This window comes from Zea mays, chromosome 6, assembly GCF_902167145.1.
Source record: "Zea mays cultivar B73 chromosome 6, Zm-B73-REFERENCE-NAM-5.0, whole genome shotgun sequence".
Taxonomy (NCBI): domain Eukaryota; kingdom Viridiplantae; phylum Streptophyta; class Magnoliopsida; order Poales; family Poaceae; genus Zea; species Zea mays.
Window position 1 is genome coordinate 12,606,249 of NC_050101.1, and position 26,962 is coordinate 12,633,210.

The following is a 26,962-nucleotide window of genomic DNA, read 5'->3' on the forward strand; positions in this document are numbered from 1 at the left end:
GTACGTTCAGCGACACGCCAACACGTCACGGATTTAGCAACAGTGACAGTTTGACAAAACATATGTAGAGACGAGCGCTTGACGGCGCCCAAAACCGAACTTGCGAGGACACACACCACCTCCCTGTGTAGTCGACAAAGCCATCAGACTAGATTTTTTCATTTTTTTTAAAAAAACTTCCAGACTTTTTTAATAAGAGAATCATCTTGAATTTCTCTGAGTTATGGCACGACAAGAAAACAGTTCCACAAATAAATCTAATCTATACAAGGGGCAGCGCACCTAGATTATTAGACCTGGACAACAACCGGTGGAAACCAAATTATTAGACCTGGACATTTGGTGGAAATCGAAATTTCGAGACTTCGGTTTTCAGAGACGGCGAACAGATACAAAAACCGAGCAGTTCGATTTTCGTTTTTTTTTTTGGGTTCAGTTTTCGGTATTACCGGAAAAAACAAACAACTGCACAACAGCTTCATCGAGGTCACACTCACACCGGTGGACGAGCTGATCGTCCCGTCGCTGGCTTGGTGGACCGGCCGATCGGGGAGCAGCCGAGCACTATTGGCGGTTTTGATTTTGGATTATTCATCTTAGAGCATCTCTAAGAGACTTTTCATTTTCTCTCTCTATTTGACTATCTATTTACGTTTTCATAAAGACTACACTCTATATATAACATCTCAGTCCAACAGACTATCTATCTAGTTTGGCTAGTCAGGTAGCTAGCCAAATTTAGCTAGTGAGAGAGACAATTTACAGAATCAGATAACTTGCGAGTCAGATAGCTAGTCTGTTGGAGATTTAATTTACTATTGAGTAGCTAAAATTTGGCTTGGCGAGTTATTTATCTAGTCTTTTGGAGATGCTCTTAGTTTCTCTTGTATACAAATAGTTCTTTTCTCTCAAATCTGGCGGATGTGCTTGTCGCGGGATGCTATATTAGTAAGTACTCCCTCAGTTTCTTTTTAGTTGTCGCTGAATATTTCAATTTTGCACTATCCAGCGACAAGTAAAACGAAACGGAGGGAGTAGCACAATAGCTCGACACGCAAATTTATTCGCGAGTTGCTAATTCGATCAGTACTGCAAATGTGCTATGTGAGATTTGTTACGGCGTCGCACATCGGGACCGGGTATTTCTGGAAAACCCGAACCCGATATTTCGTGTCCTTAATTTTAGGGGCAAATATCAGGTAACAGTTTTAAAACCTCGAATTTTCAGTTACTCGTACCTGACCCGAGTTTTTTTGGTTCTCCGAATGTCCGCTCTTAATAGAAATCATTTTTATCCTGATTTTTTTAGTTTTTCAAATGATTTCGTATGGAAAAAACACCAATGAAAGTTGTAGATCTCTAAAAGTTTTGAAACATTATAGTTGATAGTTTTTTTTCATTTTAAATCGTTTGGGCTCTCAAAATTGCATCTAGAATTTATCAAATTTAAAATGCAAATTTTGCAAACGATCTTGGATAGAAAAGGTATCAAAATAGAAGTTGTACAACTTAAAAAGTTATTCAACTTTGTAGCTGACAAGTATTATGTTTGAATTCGTTTATGTCCTCAAACAATCAATTTACACTCCGTTGCTATAATATTTGGGCAACAAAACTGCAAACTACACATAATATATGTGATAGGTGGATGGTATAGAAGGCTACGCGCGAGCGTGAGGTTAGGGCTCGATTGCCACCGGCGGCCATGTAGCACGCGGATTTTACGTAGGGGCATACCTAAGACAAAACGAGAGTGATGGCATCACTTACAGGAACAAGCATCGAAATGATAAAGTGAGAACATTTAAGTTGGGCTAAAAAGGAGACCTCAAGGTAAAAAAATCTATACTCTACTCCTTGCAACCAAGAAAATGCAGGGGGCTAGGCCCTCACTGAGCATTACGTAGGTCCACCATTGATTTTACACGAAAAGTGTCACGACTTGCTAATTTTAAAACCCACTTTATGTCTCCTGAATAGGACTTGTATTGGCGATTTTCTTAGCTCAACAACAAGCTAAGTTCGTTAACTAAAAAAACATTTCTACCAAGCCCTACCGCTGGCGGTTTTGAAAAAACCTAGTAGAAATGGGTTAAGAACATGTCTTTCTAGAGTGTCTTTGTACTAGTTCATGCATAGAGAAAGCTAGGGATAGTGCTGGGAATATGGGCTGGGCTTTTCGGGCCAGCACGAGCACGGCCCGAAAACAGGAGCCCAAAGCACGGCCCGACACGAAATAATATGGACCGGGCTAGCACGACCCAAAGGCGGGCTTGGACCGGGCCTCAAATTCTGGCCCGTCGGGCCCCAGCACGGCCCGCATAGATGGGTCGGGCTTGGGCCGGCACGGCCCAATTAAGCCCAATTTGTTTAATTTCTTTAATTTAGTAAGGTATCGACTTTATATTGTTGTGATATTTGGAGTTTATGTGATCAATTGATGCTAGGATTGTTTAATACCTTTAATTTAGTAAGTTATGGACTTTATATAGTTGTAATATTTTGATATTATGCGGTCAAATATACGGGCCGGGCTTGGGCCGGCACGGCCCAACGAAGGCACGACGTGGTTTAGGGCCGGGCTGGGCCACTATTTTTGCACTTCGGGCTGGCACGGTACGGCCCAAAAAAATTTTGGGCTTTCCTGGCCCGAACCCATTTGGCACGAAGCACGATGGGCTTGGGCCGGGCTGGCCCGACACGGCCACAAAAAAAATTGAGGTGAGAGCCGCAATCAAGAGAGATGGAGCTGTTTGGTGTATGGTTTAGAACAAGTCAAAGTCGCCAAGATAAACAGACTAAGATATCTTTCACTAGCTCGTTCGTTCATCCGCCATATATAAGCCTAGATTCCTCTGACCGGGACTCCTTTCTCAGGATATCCTAATAATTTGGCAAGACATGCCAGTGTATGCGACAGGTGGCTTGTCAGCAACTAGCTAGTCTGCATGCATGATTAATTAGTAACAGTAATACAGTATACAGTACGTAATAATTCATGAGTAAGATATGTCTGACTTAAGTTTTCATGGTTACAATATTATGCAACGGGACGTACATACACAGTATTAATCCTAGTTACAACATGTATGCAAAGGGTCTATTTAGAAATACAATATTTTTCTAGTTATAATGATATTTAAGCATACCATATTACTTTATTAGATATTATTTTAGACAAAAAAAGATATTTGGAAGTGTATCTAAAAACTTTGTATTTTAAACCATGTTCATCAATACCACAATATATTTTCAGGGTCTAAAAAATTCGATGCGTGGAGCAAGGGTTGCAGTCTTATCCTTTCTCTTCTCTCCGGCGCTAGCGCTACAACTAAAATATTGTGTCTCTAAACCAGCGTTGAATTGGATTGATCTATATATAGTAATATACTATAGTTGTACCATGCCACTCTATAATATGTGGTTTTAGAAAAACAATGTTCTTAAACAGGTCCTAAGCTACTAGCTGTGTGTACAGCAATCAGACTACCTAGAATGAAACAAATGAATGAGAAAGTGAGCACAAGATAGCCAACCGCGGACCGCCTCTCGCCATGGCCATCCATCCGATGAGGACGGAAGGGACCATCGATCGTCCTCCATCAGCTGAGCTGGAGTCGCCTGCCGTCACCTTGCTTTCACTTGGGCTTTTAATTACTATACAAATAAACAAGCTAGACGACTTCAAGTCTTATTTGCTCCCAGTCCCACCACTGCTCTCTGAATTTCTGCTCCCTAGCTAGCTAGCTCTCCAGTCTCCACTGCTGAAAGGCGTCCGTCGTCGTCGAGATGAGGCCCGCCCGCCCGCCGACGATGGAGATGCAACCACCACCGACGGCCATGGTACGGTGCGCCCACCAGGCACCAGCTTAATTAGTTGCATTTCTATATCTGATTTTAATAATAATCCCATGCAATGGGGCCGGGACGACGACGTTCATTCAGCAAGGCCGGAGAAGCCCGCGACCGCTGGAGGAGTCGATCGAGAGCTGGCTTCCCATCAGCTCCAGCAGGAACGCCAAGTGGTGGTACTCCGCTTTCCACAATGTCACGGCCATGGTCGGCGCCGGCGTGCTCAGCCTCCCCTACGCCATGTCCCAGCTCGGCTGGTCCGTCCGTCGTCCGACTCGTGCTCTACTAATCACACCATCGATCGATCGATCCATCAGCCATCATCCATCTGTCGATCCGGTTCTCAATCTCGACGGATCGCCTTGCAGGGAGGTCGGCGTCACGGTGCTGGTTCTGTTGTGGGCCATCACGCTCTACACGCTGTGGCAGATGGTGGAGATGCACGAGTGCGTCCCGGGGAAGCGGTTCGACCGGTACCACGAGCTCGGGCAGCACGCGTTCGGCGAGCGCCTGGGCCTCTGGATCGTCGTGCCGCAGCAGCTGGTGGTGGAGGTGGGCGTCAACATCGTCTACATGGTCACCGGCGGCACGTCGCTGAAGAAGTTCCACGACACGGTCTGCGGCGACAGCTGCACGGACATCAAGCTCACCTATTTCATCATGATCTTCGCCTCCTGCCACTTCGTCCTCTCCCAGCTCCCCAGCTTCCACTCCATCTCCGGCGTCTCCCTCGCCGCCGCCGTCATGTCGCTTTGGTACACACTCCATTTCTTTCGCATGCTCTCTTCCGGTCTTCCCTAGTGAAAAGAACATGCACGCACTTCTCTCGCAATTATTCATCAAGATATATACATGAATGAACAGCTACTCGACGATCGCGTGGGTCGCCTCGGCGCACAAGGGGAGGTCGCCGGACGTGCACTACGGCCTGCGCGCGACGACGGCGCCGGGGAAGGTGTTCGGCTTCTTCGGCGCGCTGGGGGACGTGGCGTTCGCGTACGCGGGGCACAACGTGGTGCTGGAGATCCAGGCCACCATCCCGTCCACGCCGGAGAGGCCGTCCAAGAAGCCCATGTGGAAGGGCGCCATCGTCGCCTACGCCATCGTCGCCGCGTGCTACTTCCCTGCCTCGCTCGTCGGCTACTGGGCCTTCGGCAACCAGGTCAACGACAACGTCCTCGTCAGCCTCAGCAAACCCAAGTGGCTCATCGCCCTCGCCAACATGATGGTCGTTGTTCATGTCATTGGAAGCTACCAGGTATGAATACCATTTTATTAGACAAGTAAACAAACCAGTGCATTGCAATAGAAGGTTTACGTCTCGCGTCATTTGTTCTAAACTAAATACTCCCTCCATCCCAAATTCAATTTAAAATTTGTTTGACCGGCTCATTTTATTCAAATTTTCGTGAAAAACTGAAAAAATAAAACCAAAATTAAAGTATATTATATGTTAAATAATACCACAATAAAAATTTATAATAATTATGAAAAAATTGAAATAAAACGAGTCGGTTAAATTAAGACTAAAGAAGTGAAACGAATTATAAATTAAAACTGAGGAGGACGTTTCAATTGGAATGGGATTTCTAATTCGTATGAATATGACTTTGAATTCGAGTGACAGACGACACATCAAAGTAGTAAACCAAAATAATTAGGACTCTAATATCTAACTCATTACATACTACTACTCATTAGACATGACATTGGGCCACTCAACGTGACCTACTCGAAAAAAAAATCAGTCCGACCCGATCCGAACAATGCAACAGGCAGGTACATGTCATATTTTTTTGACCCGCAATAATTCTTGGGCTTGGTACCGATCATGATTTTTTACCTAAAACCTGACCCAACTCGAAAATACCTAACCCAAAACCAAAAAACTCAACCCAACCAGAAAAAATCTGACCTGGCACAACAAATAGGGAGGCACATGCCTACCCGTTCTAACCCGATATTTAAACAGATCTACTACTCATAGTGAGTAAAACCAGTTAGGTGAACTCATATTGTATGATTTAATTGTTCTGTAACTAGTTGTTGGCTCCGGTTCGGAGACAAACACTAGGGATGTATTTTGTGGTGGTGCTTTCTGTGGGAGCATGGACGTTTTACAGTGCAGGGTCCGCGACCTCGCTGCAGGAACATCTCCTCTCTACGTCACATCGAACGGTCTGCGCGCAGGGCTCATATGTTCTGCAATGACGTAGAGTGTCTTCTAGCGGCGTCGAACCCTAGATCTCGCCTCCCAGGAGGGACCCTGTCGAGGAGGAGAGTTCGAGACAGTGGTGTATCTAGAGGGTGGACAGGGTGGGCCTCGGCCCACCCTCTGATTTTAATATGCTATATAGATGGTTTTGGTTTATTTTCTCTTTTGATTCTCATATATTGTAGGACTTAAAATGCAAACTCATTTATTTATTTTGATTTTTATAAAATTGGACCACCCTAACTTTAAACCCTAGATTCGCCACTAGTTTCAGGGGTGCTCCGGGATCGGCAGACTACCTGGGGCGTCCCAAGACGATGTAGAGTCGTATAGGAATTAAGAAAATAGGTCGAGGAAGACTAATACTAGACTAATTATTGCTACTCCTAAGGGATGAAAGTAAAGGAAATGATATGTAGATTGATTGGTTCGATTGTTGGTGTGCGCATTTGGTCGTACCCTTCATATATATGGGGTATGGACCCGTTCCTAGGCGTTCTCCAATAGAATCCACATGATTAAATAGATAAACACGCATGGAAACAGGAGTTTTCTCGTCTGAGTTAATCCTATCGTGGATCGTCCGGCCTATCCCGTGGACTGTCTGAGACGCGGACCATGTAGGCCATATGGCCGGACCCTCGGGTCTTTCCAGATACCACATATGGTGGTGAACACTAGTCCTGTAGCTTCGAACCAACTGAAATTTTAGAACACACGATAACACAAGTGGCCCATGTCCATTGTTTGACTTCTAATATATATTTGATGTGTGATCTAATAGTTATTTTTTCATGTTGTTTAAGTAATACAGCGTGGCCCATAAAAGGTAGTGTAGTAGGTACACGTCGACACAAGTGGAAGAAAATATGACCACAAAGAACTCCAATGACAGCTAGCGAAGGAAACACATATTTTACTAAGGGTTTACATGACCCGCCAAACAATCTATCTACTAATCTACCTATCTACTGTATTACTTTACTAGAATAAATGAATAATATTAAGAGTCGCCGCATTCACCAAAAGAGTTTATAGATAATCTAATTGGAAAAAGTGAAGAGTCTATACAATTTGCAAATAGTTCATATGTAAACTATAATTAGCAAAAATCTAAAAATCAGAAATTATGAAAAAAAATCAAATATTATCATATGGTTACTTTTAATGGACTTAAAACTACCGCATTAATACTACAAACCTGGAGAGCAATATGTAACTATCTCAATCAAAAGGTACAAAACTAAATAAATTAATCCTACAAACAGAACGAGTACAAAATATGATGTTGTAGAATCCAATTGACATCACAGTTGGAGTTTGTCATTGGAGGAGGTATTGTTGTCTCTAGCAATTAAGATCAGCAAATCATGCACATTGAACTAAGTAGGTAGCTCACAACACAGAAATCTATGCTGGTTTAAGTATAGGCCCACTAAATCTATGTCAAGTGAAAAATCATTGCCTAAATAGCCTTGAGGTCTACTAGGATTTATGTTGAGTTTGGTTGAGTTGTGGTTTTTGAAAAAAAATAGTTGTGAGTTGTGGGCTAAGAAACAGTTGTTGTAGGATACATGTGAGCTGTGAGAAAGTTGCAAGTCGTGTCATGGAACATATGTGGCTTTTAGATAACACTTATGAGTGGACTCCACATGTCATTCATAGTCCATGCTAAAAGGACCAAGACGACTAAAGGTGAATTAAGATCTTCTAAATTTACTTTCACAAATTAAAAACCTATACTTGAACCCAACTTTACCCCCTTATGAGTTCTTTAAACCCTAAGTTTGAATCATATGCTAGCATGGCAATTTTATTAATACAAATGCTTGAATAGAATTGCTCAAATATAAATGCTCAAAGTAATAAAGAGAGGATTAGGAATGTATCAATGGTTTGCCAAGGTATTAGAGAGTCGGCACAATCTACTAGTCCTCATTGAAGCACTCATGCAAGGGTATCACTTCTCCTTAGTCCTGTAAGGACTAAATCCTATTTACAAGCTAGGTCTTTGCTACTCTGGCATGGTGAACTGCTCACAATCATGTACAAGCTTGAGTTGTGTCACCCACAAGCTCTCTAGTTGATCACCACACACTCGGTCGCCAACAAACCATCGAGGTGATATCGATCACCAAGAGTAGTAATCGTTAACTCTCACTTGACCTGACCAAGTCTAATGAGGATGGTGGATGTACACAAGCTACTCTCAATGCATTAATGAGTTCAATAATCATGTGATTAACAACTCTCAACTCCCTCTCTCTGAAATGATTCCTTTAGTAGTTAAAATGGGCAAGACCTCATTTGGCCAGGTTAGGGGTATTAATAGCCCAAAATAAAGAAACTAATCATTATAATCCAACTCAGCATAGTTGGTGCATTACACATGTTTGGTGCACAACAAATCCCTGCACCAGACACATCTGATGCTTTCCCAATGCCTAGTTTTAGAAACTAGTCATTACTATATTAATATCTGGTGTACACATTGGTGTCACACCAAACACAATCGATGAGTACAACCTCGAGTGTGTAGTTGCATATCTCTCTGAGAACCTTGTCTGGTGCCAGTTCGGTGCTACATCGAACACATCTAGTGAGTACTTAGCCTCTCATGTACAATTTACATCCTCTCTAAGTACCCTATCAAGTGCCATTTCTAGTGTTATACCAAACACGTTTGATGAGTACTACGTGTCTGAGGCCACTACTGCAAGCTCTCTGAGTGCTTGGTCTGATGCACATTGACCACATCGATGCTACACTAGAACACTGGAGCACAGTTTTAGATAGGGTGCTTATTAGTTTACATGAAGGTTTTCTAGATTATTACAAGAGAGTTTATCATATAGAGTTGGCTTCTATGCACATCTTCTTATGCCTTATCTTCCAAGTAGATAAGGTACCCCTCTAGTTTGGGTTTGTCTTGTAGTCTGCTTGGTGTACCCCATCCTATTTAGGCCATTTTGCATGCGCAAAGGTGTCTTGAATACAAGTCATTGATAGTCATGATAATATTAAAAAGAGTCACAAGAAACATTTATATGAGGTATTACACCCATGGAGTATAGTTATCCAAGTTAAATATCAATCTATTGGCACATCTATTAAAATCATCACAACATATCTGATTCCCACACTACTCTTTCTCACAACATGCTCTATGGCACACCATCTCAACATATCTTTTGATAGTAGCCCTAAGATAGATGAGTTACTCTTTTCCTATGTTCATAGCAAGAAAGTTTTAGCATCATAGCAGCATTGACAATGGGGAAACATTTAAATATAACATATCAATTCCACTTATCATCTAGGGGTTACAACATTGTTTGGTTGCAAGATTTTTTTTAGAGAACATGTTGCCCATGTTTTTCAATAATGAGAATGGGAGATTGAATACAATGACTATGTATAACTCACAAGAAAATGGAGAAAATACAAAATACACAAAAATCAAAAGGACCACAAAAAGTTAGGAGTGTTAGATCCTTGAACCTTGCCTCACCAAGATTAACTATTCCAAAGCAATTAGTTGGATAATGCATCACTAGAAAACATAGTTGTTCCTTTCCTTCCAAACGTTCCACGTGCCTTCCAAATGTTCCACGTGGTTAGATGACCAAAAGAGGCTAGGATTTCATTGAAATCATGGAAACCATATTGCCTTTTGATATGTTACAAGCAATTGATCCATTGGTTCCACGATGCGCATATGTGGAAAGAGCAACTAAATTGACATCTTTCATATTTTCTTTATGAGAAGACAATCACAAATGATAATAAAATGTGGTCATGTCTTTTCATTAGTAGTGTAGTATAATGGTAGAGGAAGAAGGCCTAAGATCAATAGCTCACTAGAATCACTGATCATTCCATAATTTCTTTAAAAGGCTTGATGTGTTGATGGATGTTGGTGTGACGATGGGGTTGACAAGTGGCTATTAGATAGCAATAAAATGAACATGATCAACAATGTGATGAATATGATGATGTTTTAGGGGAAAAGGAGAATACAAATCAACACGATAAGGTACTAGAGGGCCAATAAATTAAGCAATTTGTGAAAAACTTTAGTGGTTTTATTGAGGAATGAAACTCACTAAGAGAGAACTAAAATCTAACTTGATTTAGTATATGAAAAACGCACAACCATGGGACAAGGGTTTGAGGGAAAATTAAGAAAAGTACAACAGTAGTACAATCAAACGAACTAGTTGGGTAGTTGTATGCTCTTAATAGACTAATACAATGAATTGGTTGGGTGGCTATGTGTAGTTAATAGTTTAAATCCAATGAATTGTTTGATATCTACAAATAGTTCATGTTGATGAATGTAGTGTTGGGACATGGACAGATGAAAGTTAACATAAACTAAATAAGAAAACTAATTCAAATATATCATAGCAAACCTAACCTAAAGGTTTTTAATAAAAAAACCTAGCTACATGCTTTATTTATTTAGGACACCTTGTGAGTATTTAGAGTTCCATTAAAGTTATCATAGCCTCTACATCACAAGATACATACACGCATGTATGTTTTCCATATGTCATGATGGTATAGAACTATATGTGATAGTGAGCATTTTTATGACCAGATATTTGCGATGCCAGTGTTTGACATGATAGAGGCAGTACTGGTGATGAAGTTTCGGTTCCGTCCAAGCCTGATGCTCCGCCTCATTTCCCGGAGTGCATATGTCGGTAATGCTTGAGTATAAACTCTAATGGTTTGCTCACATATCACACTGGATAATGTGAACAAGACTAATAAGATATAAGTTATACATGTAGGGTTTACAATGTTCATAGCCATCACCTTCCCTTTCTTTGGTGCATTGCTCAGCTTCTTTGGTGGATTTGCCTTTGCACCAACGACATATTTTGTAAGCACCCATTGATCCCTTTACCTTTTTGTCGTGATGGTAACTTTTTGCAGTATTTTGATCACCAAGATTTATGTTCTTCCTATTCGATTGGTAACAAATCTTATGATGAATCGTTAATGTATATAATCAAGCGTCGAATTATAACATGAGAGTTGACTTGGTTCTGGCAGCTTCCTTGCATCATGTGGCTCAGAATATACAAGCCCAAAACTTTTAGTGTTTCATGGTTTACCAATTGGGTAAGAACTAACATGCAATAATCTAACACTATTTTGCTCCATTAGAATGTATGTATCTACTTAGTCATTCACTTTGTTATCCATGTTCTCCAGATCTGTATTGTTCTAGGAGTGATGTTGATGGTACTATCACCGATTGGTGGACTTCGACAGATCATCTTTAATGCTAAGACATACAACTTCTACCAGTAAATATAATTCATTCAACACAAAACCAAGGTTTATGCCATAGTTAAAATGTGCTCGACATGTCTCAAGTTTTGAATGGGGCTTATTGTTTTTCTTCGACATGGCAGAAAATTCATATCGTGTGATGTATTTAGTATATAATGTTACAGTTATCCAAGTTTTCATCGTGCAATAAGATGGCATGTGTCATATTCAAAGCTTGTTGCTACTCAAGACAATCTGTGATGTGTCATGGTCCCGTTAATAATGGCTTAACCTAGAAGTTTGCTTTTGATTTATCATGTGCATATATATTGTTTGTCTATATTATATATAGGTTGCTTATTTGCATGTTATTAGGAAGAAATGGGTGATGTATGTGTGTATTTGTTTCATTCAAAGCTCGTTGGTAGTGCACAATTAACATCACACTAATATCCAAAATAAAATTTGTGTATATTAGTTCATCGACTCATATTTTTTACATAGTCTTTCTATAAAAGATACCATGAATATATAAATGATTGGTAGGGTAACTTATTTTGGAGGGCAGAGTTATCTTAAAAGATAAAGATATTCCTTCGTTATCTAAAATGAGGTGCGATACTAACAAATGGTAACTTGCTAAAGAGGGTTTGGAAAGGTGAAACTAAGTGCACCTTTTGCGGTTTGGAGGAAACAATCTATCACCTCTTCTTTGATCGTCATATCACAATGTTCTTTTGGAATTTATTGTTCATCATTTTTAATGTTCAACCACTAAATGATACAACCCGCTTGTTTAGTTTTTGGTTAAAGAGTTTTGCTACAAGGCTCAGAAACCAAGTAATAATGGACATGGCGGTATTGTGTTAGGTCTTATGGTAGATTAGAAATGTTGTGTTTAATAAAGCAAATAGGACATGTTGGATCGGGTCGTAGTCACAATTATCTAAAGAGGAAGAGATGGGCATTGAAGGAAGGGTGTTGTTGTTTGGAAATCACGGTGATAAAAAAAATTGGATGTGACAACAAAGAAGGGTCACTGCTTAAGTTCCCCCATTTTAGTTCAAGGGCTCACCGTCGACTGTTACCTTTTGTTTGGATTCCGTTTTGCAGAGTTCAGTCTAAAGTTCAGTCTAAGTACTTCATGAGTTGTGTTGGGCGGGTATACTTATTCACTCGGAGACCCAAATGCTTCTTATTCATAAATCCGGAAAAAGTTAGGCCCTGTTCCAATCTCGCGAGATAAACTTTAGCAACTTTTTTAGCTACTTTTAGCCATTTGTAATCTAAACAGGAGAGCTAATGGTGATAATTGAAGCTAAACTTTAGCACTTCAATTCATATAGCTAAAGTTTAGCAGGAAGCTAAAGTTTATCCGGTGAGATTGAAACGGGACCTTAGTCGCAAAGATGCCACTATATTAGATGTCCTCGATCTCTCACACACTCGTTTTTTTACTGTCGTAGGGATATGATAGTGAGAGCACCTAGAGGGGGGGGTGAATAGGTGATCCTGTAAAAACTTAAACTTATAGCCACAAAACTTGATTAGGCGTTAGCACAGTTTATGCCAAGTGGCTAGAGAGGAGTCAAAACACAATAACCACAAGAATCCAATCACAGAGATGACACAGTGGTTATCCCGTGGTTCGGCCAAGTACAAAACTTGCCTACTCCACGTTGTGGCGTCCCAACGGACGAGAGTTGCACTCAACTCCTCTCAAGTGATCCAATGATCAACTTGAATACCACGGTGTTCTTGCTTTTCTTTTCTCAATCCCGTTTGCGAGGAATCTCCACAACTTGGAGCCTCTCGCCCTTACAAAAGATGTTCACAGAGAATCACAGAGCAAGGGAGGGATTAGCAACTCACACACGACACAAAGATCACAGCAAATACGCACACACAAGACCCAGACTTGAGCTCAAAAGACTAGCACACTAGAACGGAGCTCAAATCACTAGAATGTCGAACAAGTGCGCGAGATTGATGTGTGAGTGATCAAGAGTGCTCAAGGAATGCTTGGGTATCTCCTCCATGCGCCTAGGGGTCCCTTTTATAGCCCCAAGGCAGCTAGGAGCCGTTGAGAACACATCTGGAAGGCTATCCTTGCCTTCTGTCGTCGGGCGCACCGGACAGTCCGGTGCACACCGGACACTGTCCGGTGCCCGATTTGTTTCCATAAAAAGCTCATCCGACCGTTGCTTTCTGATGCAGATCTGCGCACAGTTGGCGCACCGGACATGTCCGGTGCACACCGGACAGTCCGGTGTATCTTTCCGACCGTTGGCTCGGCCACGTGTCGCGCGCCGATCGCGCGGCCGACCGTTGGCCCGGCCGACCGTTGGCTCACCGGACAGTCCGGTGCACACCGGACAGTCCGGTGAATTTTAGCCGAAGTCGCCAGAGAAAAACCCGAGAGCCGCTGGTTTGCTCCGCGCTGGTCTGGCGCACCGGACACTGTCCGGTGCACACCGGACAGTCCGGTGCCCCAGCCCGAAGCAGCCTTTGCTGTACACAGCCACTCTCCACTTCTTTTCTTCTTCTTCCTGTTTCTAACACTTAGACAAGATATTAGTACACAAAACCAATGTACTAAGGCTTAGAAACATACCTTAACTTGTGATTTGCACTTTGTTCATCCATGGGCATATTTTCACATTTAAGCACTTGTGTTTGCACTCAATCACCAAAATACTTAGAAATGGCCCAAAGGCACATTTCCCTTTCAATCTCCCCCTTTTTGGTGATTTATGCCAACACAACATAAAGCAAGTGGAACAAGTGCAAAACTACTTCAAATAAAAACTTAACTTTGAGCTTTATTCAATTTTGGCATATATGGATCATTCTTTGCCACCACTTGGTTTGTTTTTGCAAATCAAACTCAAATCTCTATCTCTAAGTCAAACACACATGTTGAGGCATAAAGAGAGTCATTCCAAAAGAGATTGATCAAGGATTTCAAAAACTCCCCCTATTTCCCATAATCACCACTTCTCCCCACAAGAAGTCAACTATTGACAATAGAGACACAAAGAGATAATAAAAGCTTTTGACAAAACAAAAACTCACAAAAACTCTATTCTACTATTTTCAAAATCTCTCAAGTGGCAGCTGATCCATTTATCACTTTGGCCTTTATTTTCTCCCCCTTTGGCATCAAGCACCAAAACGGGATCAATCTTGGCCTTTTAACCCCATTGCCTCACCAAAGTCTTCAATTAAGAGCAAATGGCAATAAGATGTCATGAGATGAACTTGGAATAAGTTACCCTCTCATCGGAGTGCAGTGGAAGTCTTTCATGGTCCAAGTCCACCTTTTCCCTTTCAATCCTCCTTCGAGACTAAAACATCAAACTCAAGCACATGGTTAGTCTCAAAGGGTCAAGTTGTAACACATCTCCCCCTAAACATGTGCATTACTTTGCAACGGACTTGTGAGGTCCAGGGAGTGTTTGTACAACTTGAGCACCATAATAAGCAACAAAATGCAGAATGAACATGATCAAGGGCATAAACACATGTATGCTACAATTCAATCCAAGTTCCGCGAATCTAAGACATTTAGCTCACTACGCAACCTGCAAAAGGTCTTCTCATCTAGAGGCTTGGTAAAGATATCGGCTAGCTGGTTCTCGGTGCTAACATGAAACACTTCGATATCTCCCTTTTGCTGGTGGTCTCTCAAAAAGTGATGCCGGATGTCTATGTGCTTTGTGCGGCTGTGTTCAACAGGATTTTCCGCCATGCGGATAGCACTCTCATTATCACATAGGAGTGGGACTTTGCTCAGATTGTAGCCAAAGTCCCTGAGGGTTTGCCTCATCCAAAGTAGTTGCGCGCAACACTGTCCTGCGGCAACATACTCGGCCTCAGCGGTGGATAGGGCAACGGAGGTTTGTTTCTTAGAATTCCAAGACACCAGGGACCTTCCTAGGAATTGGCACGTCCCTGATGTACTCTTCCTATCGACCTTACATCCAGCATAGTCGGAGTCTGAGTATCCAACTAAGTCAAAGGTAGACCCCTTTGGATACCAGAGCCCGAAGCAAGGCGTAGCAACCAAATATCTAAGAATTCGCTTCACCGCCACTAAGTGACACTCCTTAGGATCGGATTGAAATCTAGCACACATGCATACGCTAAGCATAATATCCGGTCTACTAGCACATAAGTAAAGCAAAGAACCTATCATTGACCGGTATGCTTTTTGATCAACGGACTTACCTCCTTTGTTGAGGTCGGTGTGTCCGTCGGTCCCCATCGGAGTCTTGGCGGGCTTGGCGTCCTTCATCCCAAACCGCTTTAGCAGTTCTTGCGTGTACTTCGTTTGGGAGATGAAGGTGCCGTCCTTGAGTTGCTTCACTTGGAACCCAAGGAAGTAGTTCAACTCGCCCATCATCGACATCTCGAATTTCTGCGTCATCACCCTGCTAAACTCTTCACAAGACTTTTGGTTAGTAGAACCAAATATTATGTCATCGACATAAATTTGGCACACAAACAAATCACCATCACATGTCTTTGTAAAAAGAGTTGGATCGGCTTTCCCAACCTTGAAAGCATTAGCAATTAAAAAGTCTCTAAGGCATTCATACCATGCTCTTGGGGCTTGCTTAAGTCCATAGAGCGCCTTAGAGAGCTTACACACATGGTCGGGGTACCGTTCATCCTCGAAGCCAGGGGGTTGCTCCACGTACACCTCCTCCTTGATTGGCCCATTGAGGAAAGCGCTCTTCACATCCATTTGAAACAACCTGAAAGAATGGTGAGCGGCATATGCTAGCAAGATACGAATTGATTCTAGCCTAGCCACAGGAGCAAAAGTCTCCTCGAAATCCAAACCTGCGACTTGGGCATAACCTTTTGCCACAAGTCGAGCCTTGTTTCTTGTCACCACCCCGTGCTCGTCCTGTTTGTTGCGGAACACCCACTTGGTTCCCACAACATTTTGCTTCGGACGAGGCACCAGCGTCCAAACTTCATTGCGCTTGAAGTTGTTGAGCTCCTCTTGCATGGCCAAAACCCAATCCGGATCTAGCAAGGCCTCCTCTACCCTGAAAGGCTCAATAGAAGAGACAAAGGAGTAATGCTCACAAAAATTAACTAGTCGAGATCGAGTAGTTACTCCCTTGCTAATGTCACCCAGAATTTGATCGACGGGATGATCCCTTTGAATCATCGCTCGAACTTGGGTTGGAGGTGCCGGTAGCGCTTCTTCCTCCATCACTTGATCACCTTGTGCTCCCCCTTGATCAAGCGCCTCCACTTGAGGTACCTGTTCGTCATCTTCGGTTGGGAGTTGCACCATAGTTGAGGAAGAAGGTTGATCTCGTTCATCTCGTTCCTGTGGCCGCACTTCTCCAATCGCCATGGTGCGTATAGCGGCCGTCGGAACATCTTCTTCATCTACATCATCACAATCAACAACTTGCTCTCTTGGAGAGCCATTAGTCTCATCAAATACAACGTCGCTAGAGACTTCAACCAAACCCGATGATTTGTTGAAGACTCTATACGCCTTTGTATTTGAGTCATAACCTAATAAAAACCCTTCTACAGCTTTGGGAGCAAACTTAGAATTTCTACCCTTCTTCACTAGAATGTAGCATTTACTCCCAAATACACGAAAGTACGATACATTGGGTTTGTTACCGGTTAGTAGCTCATACGACGTCTTCTTGAGGAGGCGATGAAGGTAGACCCTGTTGATGGCGTGGCAAGCAGTGTTAACGGCTTCCGTCCAAAAGCACTCGGGGGTCTTGAACTCTCCTAGCATCGTCCTCGCCATATCGATGAGCGTCCTGTTCTTCCTCTCTACCACACCATTTTGCTGTGGTGTGTAGGGAGCGGAGAACTCGTGCTTGATCCCTTCCTCTTCAAGAAACTCCTCCACTTGAAGGTTCTTGAACTCGGATCCGTTGTCGCTCCTTATCTTCTTCACTTTGAGCTCAAACTCATTTTGAGCTCTCCTGAGGAAGCGCTTGAGGGTCCCTTGGGTTTCAGACTTATCCTGCAAAAAGAACACCCAAGTGAAGCGGGAAAAGTCATCAACAATAACTAGACCATACTTACTCCCTCCTATGCTTAGATAGGCGACGGGTCCGAAGAGGTCCATATGCAGCAGCTCCAGAGGTCTTGAAGTGGTCATCACATTCTTGCTGTGATGCGCTCCTCCCACTTGTTTACCTGCTTGACACGCTGCACAAGGTCTATCTTTTTCGAAATGCACGTTAGTCAAACCTATCACGTGTTCTCCCTTTAGAAGCTTGTGAAGGTTCTTCATCCCCACATGTGCTAAGCGGCGATGCCACAGCCAGCCCATGCTAGTCTTAGCTATTAAGCATGCATCTAGACCGGCCTCTTCTTTTGCAAAATCAACTAAATAAAGTTTGCCGTCTAATACACCCTTAAAAGCTAATGAACCATCGCTTCTTCTAAAGACAGACACATCTACATTTGTAAATAGACAGTTATACCCCATATGACATAATTGACTAACAGATAGCAAATTATATCCAAGACTCTCTACTAAAAATACATTAGAGATAGAATGCTCATTAGAAATTGCAATTTTACCTAAACCTTTTACCTTGCCTTGATTCCCATCACCGAATACAATTGAATCTTGGGAATCCTTATTTTTGACGTAGGAGGTGAACATCTTCTTCTCCCCCGTCATATGGTTTGTGCATCCGCTGTCGATAATCCAGCTTGAACCCCCGGATGCATAAACCTGCAAGGCAAATTTAGGCTTGGGTTTTAGGTACCCAACTCATGTTGGGTCCTACAAGGTTAGCACAAATATCTTTAGGGACCCAAATGCAAGTTTTGTCTCCCTTGCATTTTGCCCCTAACTTCCTAGCAACTATTTTCCTATCCTTTCTACAAATAGCAAAGGAAGCATTTAAAGCACAATAAATTGTAGAAGGTTCATTCACTACTTTCCTAACAACATTTCTCCTAGGCATTTGATGAACAACATTTCTTCTAAGCCCATTTCTACCATGCATAACATGAGAACTAGAAGCAGTCATAGCATAAGAGTCATAAGCATGTGAATCAAAAACATCATGACCTCTAAAAGCATTTCTAGAATATCTCCTATCATAGTACATGAAAGCATGATTCTTCTTAACACTATTAGCCATAGGAGCCTTCCCTTTCTCCTTGGTGGAGATGGGAGTCTTATGGGTTGTTAAGTTCTTGGCTTCCCTCTTGAAGCCAAGCCCATCCTTAATTGAGGGATGTCTTCCTATTGTGTAGGCATCCCTTGCAAATTTTAACTTATCAAATTCACTTTTGCTAGTCTTAAGTTGGGCATTAAGACTAGCCACTTCATTATTTAACTTTGCAATAGAAGCTATGTGTTCACTACAAGCATCAATATCAAAGTCTTTACATCTATTGCAAATAACAACATTTTCTACACAAGTTGTTGATTTACTAGCTATTTCTATCTTAGCATTCAACTCATCGTTAATGCTCTTTAATTTTGAGATTGTCTCATGGCATGAAGATAATTCACAAGTAAGCCTTTCATTTCTTTTAACTTCTAGAGCATGAGATTTTTGAGCTTCTAAAAATTTATCATGCTCTTCATACAATAAATCCTCTTGTTTCTCTAAGAGTTTATCCTTCTCATTCAATGCATCAATTAATTCATTAATTTTGCCAATCGTAATTCTATCTAGACCTTTAAATAAACTAGAATAGTCTATTTCATCATCGTCACTAGAATCATCACCACTAGAAGAAGCATAAGTAGAGTTTCGAGTACTTACTTTCTTCTCCTTAGCCATGAGACACGTGTGACGCTCGTTGGGGAAGAGAGCCGATTTGTTGAAGGCGGTGGCGGCGAGTCCCTCATTGTCGGAGTCGGAGGAGGAGCAATCCGAATCCCACTCCTTGCCTATATGCGCCTCGCCCTTGGCCTTTTTGTAGTGCTTCTTCTTCTCCCTTTTGTTCCCCTTTTCCTGGTCACTTTCATTATCAGGACAGTTAGCAATAAAATGACCAAGCTTACCGCATTTGAAGCATGATCGCTTCCCCTTGGTCTTAGTCTTGCTCGGCTGTCCATTGCGACCCTTTAGCACCGTCTTGAATCTCTTGATAATGAGGGCCATTTCTTCATCATTAAGACCGGCCGCCTCAATTTGCGCCACCTTGCTGGGTAGCGCCTCCTTGTTCCTTGTGGCTTTGAGAGCAAAAGGTTGCGGCTCGTTGATCGGTCCATTCAAGGCGTCGTCCACATACCTTGCCTCCTTGATCATCATTCGCCCGCTGACGAATTTTCCTAGGACTTCTTCGGGCGACATTTTGGTGTACCTGGGATTCTCACGAATATTATTCACCAAATGAGGATCAAGAACGGTAAAGGACCTGAGCATTAGTCGGACGACATTGTGGTCCATCCATCGCGTGCTTCCGTAGCTCCTTATTTTGTTGATAAGGGTCTTGAGCCGGTTGTATGTCTGAGTTGGCTCCTCGCCCCTTATCATCGCGAACCGTCCAAGCTCGCCTTCCACCAACTCCGTTTTGGTGAGCAAGGTAACGTCATTCCCTTCATGAGAGATCTTGAGGGTGTCCCAGATCTGCTTGGCGTTATCCAAGCCGCTCACTTTGTTATATTCATCCCTGCACAATGAAGCTAGAAGAACAGTGGTAGCTTGTGCATTCTTATGGATTTGCTCATTAATGAATGAAGGGCTATCCGAGCTATCAAATTTCATTCCACTTTCCACAATCTCCCAAATGCTTGGATGGAGAGAAAATAGGTGAGTACGCATTCTGTGACTCCAAAAATCCGTAGTCCTCTCCATCAAAGTGAGGAGGCTTGCCAAGTGGAATGGGGAGCAAATGAGCATTTGAGCTATATGGAATGCGCGAATAATCAAAAGAAAAGTTTGAGTTAACCGTCTTTTGTTTGTCGTGGTCGTCGTCCTTTTGGGAAGAAGAGGACTCATCGCTGTCGTAGTAGACGATCTCCTTGATGCGTCTTGTCTTCTTCTTCTTCCCATCTTTTCGCTTGTGGCCCGAGCCCGAGTCATTGGACTTGTCATCCCTTGGCTCGTTGAAGAAGGACTCCTTCTCCTTGTCGTTGATCATAATTCCCTTCCCCTTAGGATCCATCTCTTCGGGCGGTTAGTCCCTTTCTTGAAGAGAACGGCTCTGATACCAATTGAGAGCACCTAGAGGGGGGGGGTGAATAGGTGATCCTGTAAAAACTTAAACTTATAGCCACAAAACTTGATTAGGCGTTAGCATAGTTTATGCCAAGTGGCTAGAGAGGAGTCAAAACACAATAACCACAAGAATCCAATCACAGAGATGACACAGTGGTTATCCCGTGGTTCGGCCAAGTACAAAACTTGCCTACTCCACGTTGTGGCGTCCCAACGGACGAGAGTTGCACTCAACTCCTCTCAAGTGATCCAATGATCAACTTGAATACCACGGTGTTCTTGCTTTTCTTTTCTCAATCCCGTTTGCGAGGAATCTCCACAACTTGGAGCCTCTCGCCCTTACAAAAGATGTTCACAGAGAATCACAGAGCAAGGGAGGGATTAGCAACTCACACACGACACAAAGATCACAGCAAATACGCACACACAAGACCCAGACTTGAGCTCAAAAGACTAGCACACTAGAACGGAGCTCAAATCACTAGAATGTCGAACAAGTGCGCGAGATTGATGTGTGAGTGATCAAGAGTGCTCAAGGAATGCTTGGGTATCTCCTCCATGCGCCTAGGGGTCCCTTTTATAGCCCCAAGGCAGCTAGGAGCCGTTGAGAACACATCTGGAAGGCTATCCTTGCCTTCTGTCGTCGGGCGCACCGGACAGTCCGGTGCACACCGGACACTGTCCGGTGCCCGATTTGTTTCCATAAAAAGCTCATCCGACCGTTGCTTTCTGATGCAGATCTGCGCACAGTTGGCGCACCGGACATGTCCGGTGCACACCGGACAGTCCGGTGTATCTTTCCGACCGTTGGCTCGGCCACGTGTCGCGCGCCGATCGCGCGGCCGACCGTTGGCCCGGCCGACCGTTGGCTCACCGGACAGTCCGGTGCACACCGGACAGTCCGGTGAATTTTAGCCGAAGTCGCCAGAGAAAAACCCGAGAGCCGCTGGTTTGCTCCGCGCTGGTCTGGCGCACCGGACACTGTCCGGTGCACACCGGACAGTCCGGTGCCCCAGCCCGAAGCAGCCTTTGCTGTACACAGCCACTCTCCACTTCTTTTCTTCTTCTTCCTGTTTCTAACACTTAGACAAGATATTAGTACACAAAACCAATGTACTAAGGCTTAGAAACATACCTTAACTTGTGATTTGCACTTTGTTCATCCATGGGCATATTTTCACATTTAAGCACTTGTGTTTGCACTCAATCACCAAAATACTTAGAAATGGCCCAAAGGCACATTTCCCTTTCAGATAGGATCTAAAGTTAGCAGCATGAACAATAGCGAACCCAGCGTCAGATTGTAGCATGGGAAAATCTCATTGAGCAAATCCAATCGTGTATTTTGGAGCACGTGTCACAATAAAAACCTAAGGACACAAATGCAACGGCATCATAGCTCGATCGTGCATACTCTCCCAGGTTCGTCATCAAGCCCTAGGTCCACTGTCGAGCATGAAACGGTAAGTTACCATGTATTTTGAACGCAACGTTGAAGCAAGAACATGGTTTCGCTGGAACCCACATCCAAATAAAGGAAATGTCCTCAGTGAAATCTCACTACATGTCGTTGATAAACCTAGATGTAGATGTCCTCGATATTTAAAGGAATATAAATTGACTAGGTAGATGTCCGTGCGTTGCAACGGTATACAAAATATTCAACAAAATGTTAGTGCATAAAAAAGAACACATATTTCAATTGCACCAAAAACGATACATTCCCCGCTTGCAAGGTTAGGGCCGTATTTTCTTCCTACTTTGCACCTCAGCGAACAGTAAAAACCAAAGAACCATATAGTACATAGACGCACTTGCACACTGTGCACACTTGAAGAGCACTACACATCTCGTTATCCTCCCACACACCTCCTGAGCAGCATGAGCCTGATTCCTGCGCATATATTCCTCGATGATGTTCACATTAATGCATGGTTGTCTCCTCACATTCATCTATCTCCATGTCTATCAGATTGGACGAAAGCTTTGGTGGAAGTACCGACTCGAGAGCCTTGCACTGCTCCAGTACCAGAGAGTCAGGGAACTTCACCGTGAAATGAATGTAGAGCTTCCCCTTCATGATCGACATCCCGTCATCGTTTATCGCCTTGAATCGGCCTGCTCAGATTTATCAAACAAGGATGAGCAACAGATATAACTGTAGAAGAAGAGTAAAAATTTGAGATCTATAAGTGAAAGGGCTTACCGGGTTTAACAACTTCGCTAGGAATTGATTTTATTAGAAGCTGCCAGTTGTCTAGATGTGTAAGAACAAATTGGAACCAACATAGAGCTTTGGTCAGAGACAAGGTGTGTTCATAAAAGAGATCTTGACCCTTTCTTTTGAACTTGAGTGATCCTTTTACTGGAGAAACAGTACAATGTCTCCAGTGACAGTATCAGGCTGCAAATAACATATTAGAATAATTTTCAAGTCATAAAAATGCAACCTATAGATCTTCTGATGCTCAAACAAGAATACGACTTCATCAGCTTCGCCAGGGAAGGTGGACAATTTTTTCGGAATGCATTTTTGCTGTTGTCTTATGCCAAAAGAACGACATAAACATTAAAGTGTTAGGTATTACAAAAAGCCCTTATAGACATATAAATGTTTTATTGTAGTGAAGAAAATCAAAACTCAAGGCAATGCTTGTTATTTGCTTGTTAAGCATTCATCATTGTGAATTTTACTATAAGAAAATGCAAGTTCATTTCGTTGTCAGAGATCAATTAATAAAACTATTTCTTTCAATAATATTTTCCAAGATTATTTACATCGTTGACTCTAAATCACCTGTAAAAGTTGATTGTGTAACTACATTTACTAACGATAACAAAAACATTCTAACCTTGGTGCATGCATTTTCTGTGATGTTGCATCTAAGAAAGCTATTTAGCAGACAAAATGCATTAGCATCATGAAAAACTATGAATTAACGTTGCACTTTGGGTTCTCAATTTCAATATAGTAACAGTCCATTAGAAGAGTAAACAGGAGACACAAAACTGGTAAAAATTACCAGTTTGATAGCTATTGTAGTCTGTTACTTTAACCCAACCCTTTTTGACTGATTGCATGATTCCAACTGCATACGAAAAATATGTTAGGTGGCTAAATGCTTAGCATATTCAAAGTGCACTAAAAGTAATAAAGTAGTTCATATTTATGGCATGTTTATAACACCGATAGTCTGATACAGTTGCTTTTCCGACTGTTGTACTTGCACGGGGGCATGTTGCAATGATGTAGAGGTACTTATCTATGCAGGTGCAGTGGAAATGGTGCCCACATGAGATTTCATGCAACTCTGCACCATCATCATAAGCAGATAGACAAATACAATACTCCTGGAAGATAAAGTGAGCAAAGATTACATAAAACATTAATCCATGCACATTACAGGAACAAAATGAGTTGTGCATTTTTCTGCTGTAACATAGGTTGACAACACTGTAATAGATAGTTCATTCAAAACAAGGCCAACTTAGTGGGATTGCATAAAAATGATGACAAAAAATCATTTGTACATGTTAACATGGAAGTTAACAAAACACATATCAGTACCAAGTGTACATCAAATAAATGATACATTACATCAGAATCTTTGTGATGCAGGCCAAATAAGGTAACACATGGCCAGTGTATTTATCAAAAATTCAGAACCAACAGGTCAATCCACCAAACACAGTACATACCAATTAATAATGGCCCCGCACCACCCCACTCAAGAGACAACACACATCACTACATCAGTAACTATGAATGAAAAATATAATCCGTGTTTGTGAAATTAAGTTTACAGTCGGTGGTGATTTAGTAGAAAGCTTCAGTTAAATTATGTGTGTGCTGGTTACAGATCATGACACAAAAAGCAATCACAACAACACTGGAGAAGCATCGTCTACTCTAGTAAATCTATCCCAGTGCCAGAAAAGGTCCGGTACATGTGAAACAAGAATTAAAATTATACCATGGAGAGTACCAAAACAGAGGTTACACTTAAAGTGGATAAGGTTATATATACATATACCTACCTTGGCTAGAGTCTCCGTCCATTCGAACAAGCTTCGATAGAAGACACAACTCGCAACTCTCCATAGTGTCTTACAGTTTTGCCTTCCTTCCCTCCTCCTTTGTACCGTGCTATATGCACACTATCCACCAGCCATCTTTATGGCTCTATTAACCATCTTCATGGCTCTATTAACCATCTCCATGTCCAAGACTCCAAACCATGATCTCCAACCCAGCTCGCAAAGGATTTTCACCGGTCCCATCATCGACCTGTTGACACGTACCAGAAGTAACGAATGCACAAAATATATAGCAAGCGGATCTAAATGAGCAAAACTAATCCATGAAAAAAAATGCCAGGCCAAAGTTGTCGTAGGATCAAGTGCCTCTCTATCGATCACACCAGCAAGCATTATTGTCGCGGTAGTATCAATGTTATGGCAACATACAAAGCAGTATATTGGTCACAATCATTAAAGTAATATCCTCTAACAGTAAAACAAACATCACTTTGCAAGTTAACTGGTTTAGTTACATGAATATTCTTGCTATCCTGCCATGTAAACACAGGAAGAAAAAGTAATAGTTGGAAGTTCTGATTCTTTGGACAATTACAATAGAGGTGCCACATGTCTGCACATATATGGTATTATAAGTATCAGTACAAAGTATTTCTTTGAAGCACCATTTAGATCAGCACTCCTCTGTTCTTTCTTAGAGTGGAATGTAGCCTTCTAAATTATTTATCCATATGTCCACAAGAGCAAAAAACTATCTTTATCATAGCAATATTTTGTGTGTGTACTTTAGGTCATGGGCATGTTTAACTAAGGATCCAATTAGGTTAATGCCCATCACTGAAAGTGTCTTTCTGGAAGCCTAGGGGTCAAATTTGAAGAACATGTCTGATTAGCCTTTTAAAGTATTATCCTGATCTATAGTAGTGGAGTTTTATTGGGCCAGCTAATGGAACACGTGAGAAGCAGATATAATTTGAGAATCCATTTGCTTTTAGTTTTATATGTCACATTAAATAGAACCATCTTTTGTTTAAGTGCAACCATCTTCCTAAATTGGATATTGTCGGCGTTTCGACCCCAGGGGGTCCCTGGACCGACGAGTAAATTGTCGTCGCGTGTCCCAGCCCAGATGGGTCGGCGCGAGACAAAGCACGAAGGGGGGGGAGAAGAGAGGAAAAAGGGGAAACCCGCGGCCTCCGTGTTGTCCTGCGCCCAGGTCAGGTGCGCTTGCAGTAGGGGGTTACAAGCGTCCGCGTGGGGGGAGAGCGAGGGACTCTACGCGTCGTCCCGTCCTCCCGCGCGGCCAACCTCCTCGTAAGAGAGCCCTGGTCCTTCCTTTTATAGGCGTAAGGAGAGGGCCCAGGTGTACAGTGGGGGGTGTAGCAATGTGCTAACGTGTCTAGCAGAGAGGAGCTAGCGCCCTAAGTACATGCCTTTGTGGCAGCCGGAGAGGTCTTGACACCCTGTTCATGTAATGTCGTGGCCGTTGGAGGAGCGCTGGAGCCTTGAGGGAGGACAGCTGTCGGGGCTGTCGAGTCCTCGCTGACGTCACCTTGCTTCCGTAAGGGGCTGAGAGCCGCCGTCGTCACGGAGCACGCGGGGCGCCATCATTACTATTTGTTTACCGGGGCGAGCCTGATGGGACGCCAGTCTTGTTCCCCGTAGCCTGAGCTAGCTAGGGGTAGGGTAATGATGGCCCCTCTTGCGACATGGTCGGTCCGAGTCCTAGGTCGGGTGAGGTGGATGCTCCTCCGAGGTCGAGGTCGAGTCTGTCTTCCGAGGTTGAGGTCGAGTCCGAGCCCCGGGTCGGGTGAGGCGGAGACTGTCGTCCGAGGCCAAGGCCGAGTCCGAGCCCTGAAGTCGGGCGAGGCGGAGTTCGTCGTCTTCCGAGGCCGAGCCCGAGTCCGAGCCCTGGGGTCGGGCGAGGTGGAGTTCGTCGTCTTCCGGGGCCGAGCCCGAGTCTGAGCCCTGGGGTCGGGCGAGGCGGAGTTCGTCGTCTTCCGGGGCTGAGCCCGAGTCTGAGCCCTAGGGTCGGTCGAGGCGCAGTTTGTCGTCTTCCGGGGCCGAGCCCGAGTCCGAGCCCTGGGGTCGGTCGAGGCGGAGTTTCCTATGGCGCCCGAGGCCGGACTTGGCTACTGTCAGCCTCACTCTGTCGAGTGGCACAGCAGTCGGAGCGACACACGCGACGCTGTCTACTTGTCAGGCCGGTCAGTGGAGCGGCGAAGTGACTGCGGTCACTTCGGCTCTGTCGACTGAAGGGCGCGCGTCAGGATAAGGTGTCAGGCCATCCTTGCATTAAATGCTCCTGCGATACGGTCGGTCGGTGTGGCGATCTGGCCAAGGTTGCTTCTTGGCAAAGACTGGGCCTCGGGCGAGCCGAAGG

At 43.2% G+C, this 26,962-nt stretch overlaps 1 protein-coding gene across 4 annotated transcripts; it reads left to right on the plus strand.

Moving 5' to 3' along the window:
• Positions 1 to 3,479: 3,479 nt before the first annotated feature.
• LOC103629001 (lysine histidine transporter 2) lies at positions 3,480 to 22,990 on the plus strand. 4 transcript variants are annotated; one of them, XR_002262945.2, is made up of 8 exons: positions 3,480 to 3,843; positions 3,946 to 4,109; positions 4,221 to 4,607; positions 4,717 to 5,110; positions 10,671 to 10,772; positions 10,867 to 10,958; positions 11,132 to 11,200; positions 11,294 to 11,586. XR_002262945.2 is itself a non-coding variant. In XM_008650206.4 (8 exons), the coding sequence occupies exons 1-8, from the start codon at positions 3,790 to 3,792 to the stop codon at positions 11,390 to 11,392; spliced, it is 1,365 nt and encodes a 454-aa protein (XP_008648428.1). In that variant the 5' UTR covers positions 3,480 to 3,789; the 3' UTR covers positions 11,393 to 11,586. The 4 variants fall into 4 exon arrangements, 2 of the variants coding, with proteins under 2 accessions (XP_008648428.1, XP_020395299.1); XM_008650206.4 differs by having other exon boundaries at positions 10,671 to 10,776; XR_002262946.2 differs by lacking the exons at positions 11,132 to 11,200; positions 11,294 to 11,586 and adding an exon at positions 22,514 to 22,990.
• The last annotated feature ends 3,972 nt before the right edge of the window (positions 22,991 to 26,962 follow it).

Excerpts from the sequence above, each read along its gene's own strand:
- LOC103629001 (XM_020539710.2), top strand. The coding sequence starts at position 3,790 with ATGAGGCCCGCCCGCCCGCCGACGATGGAGATGCAACCACCACCGACG. Across the intron at positions 10,777-10,866 it reads TTCCCGGAGTGCATATGTCG|GGTTTACAATGTTCATAGCC; the intron begins GTAATGCTTGAG and ends TTATACATGTAG. Across the intron at positions 10,959-22,513 it reads TTGCACCAACGACATATTTT|ATTGGACGAAAGCTTTGGTG; the intron begins GTAAGCACCCAT and ends CATGTCTATCAG.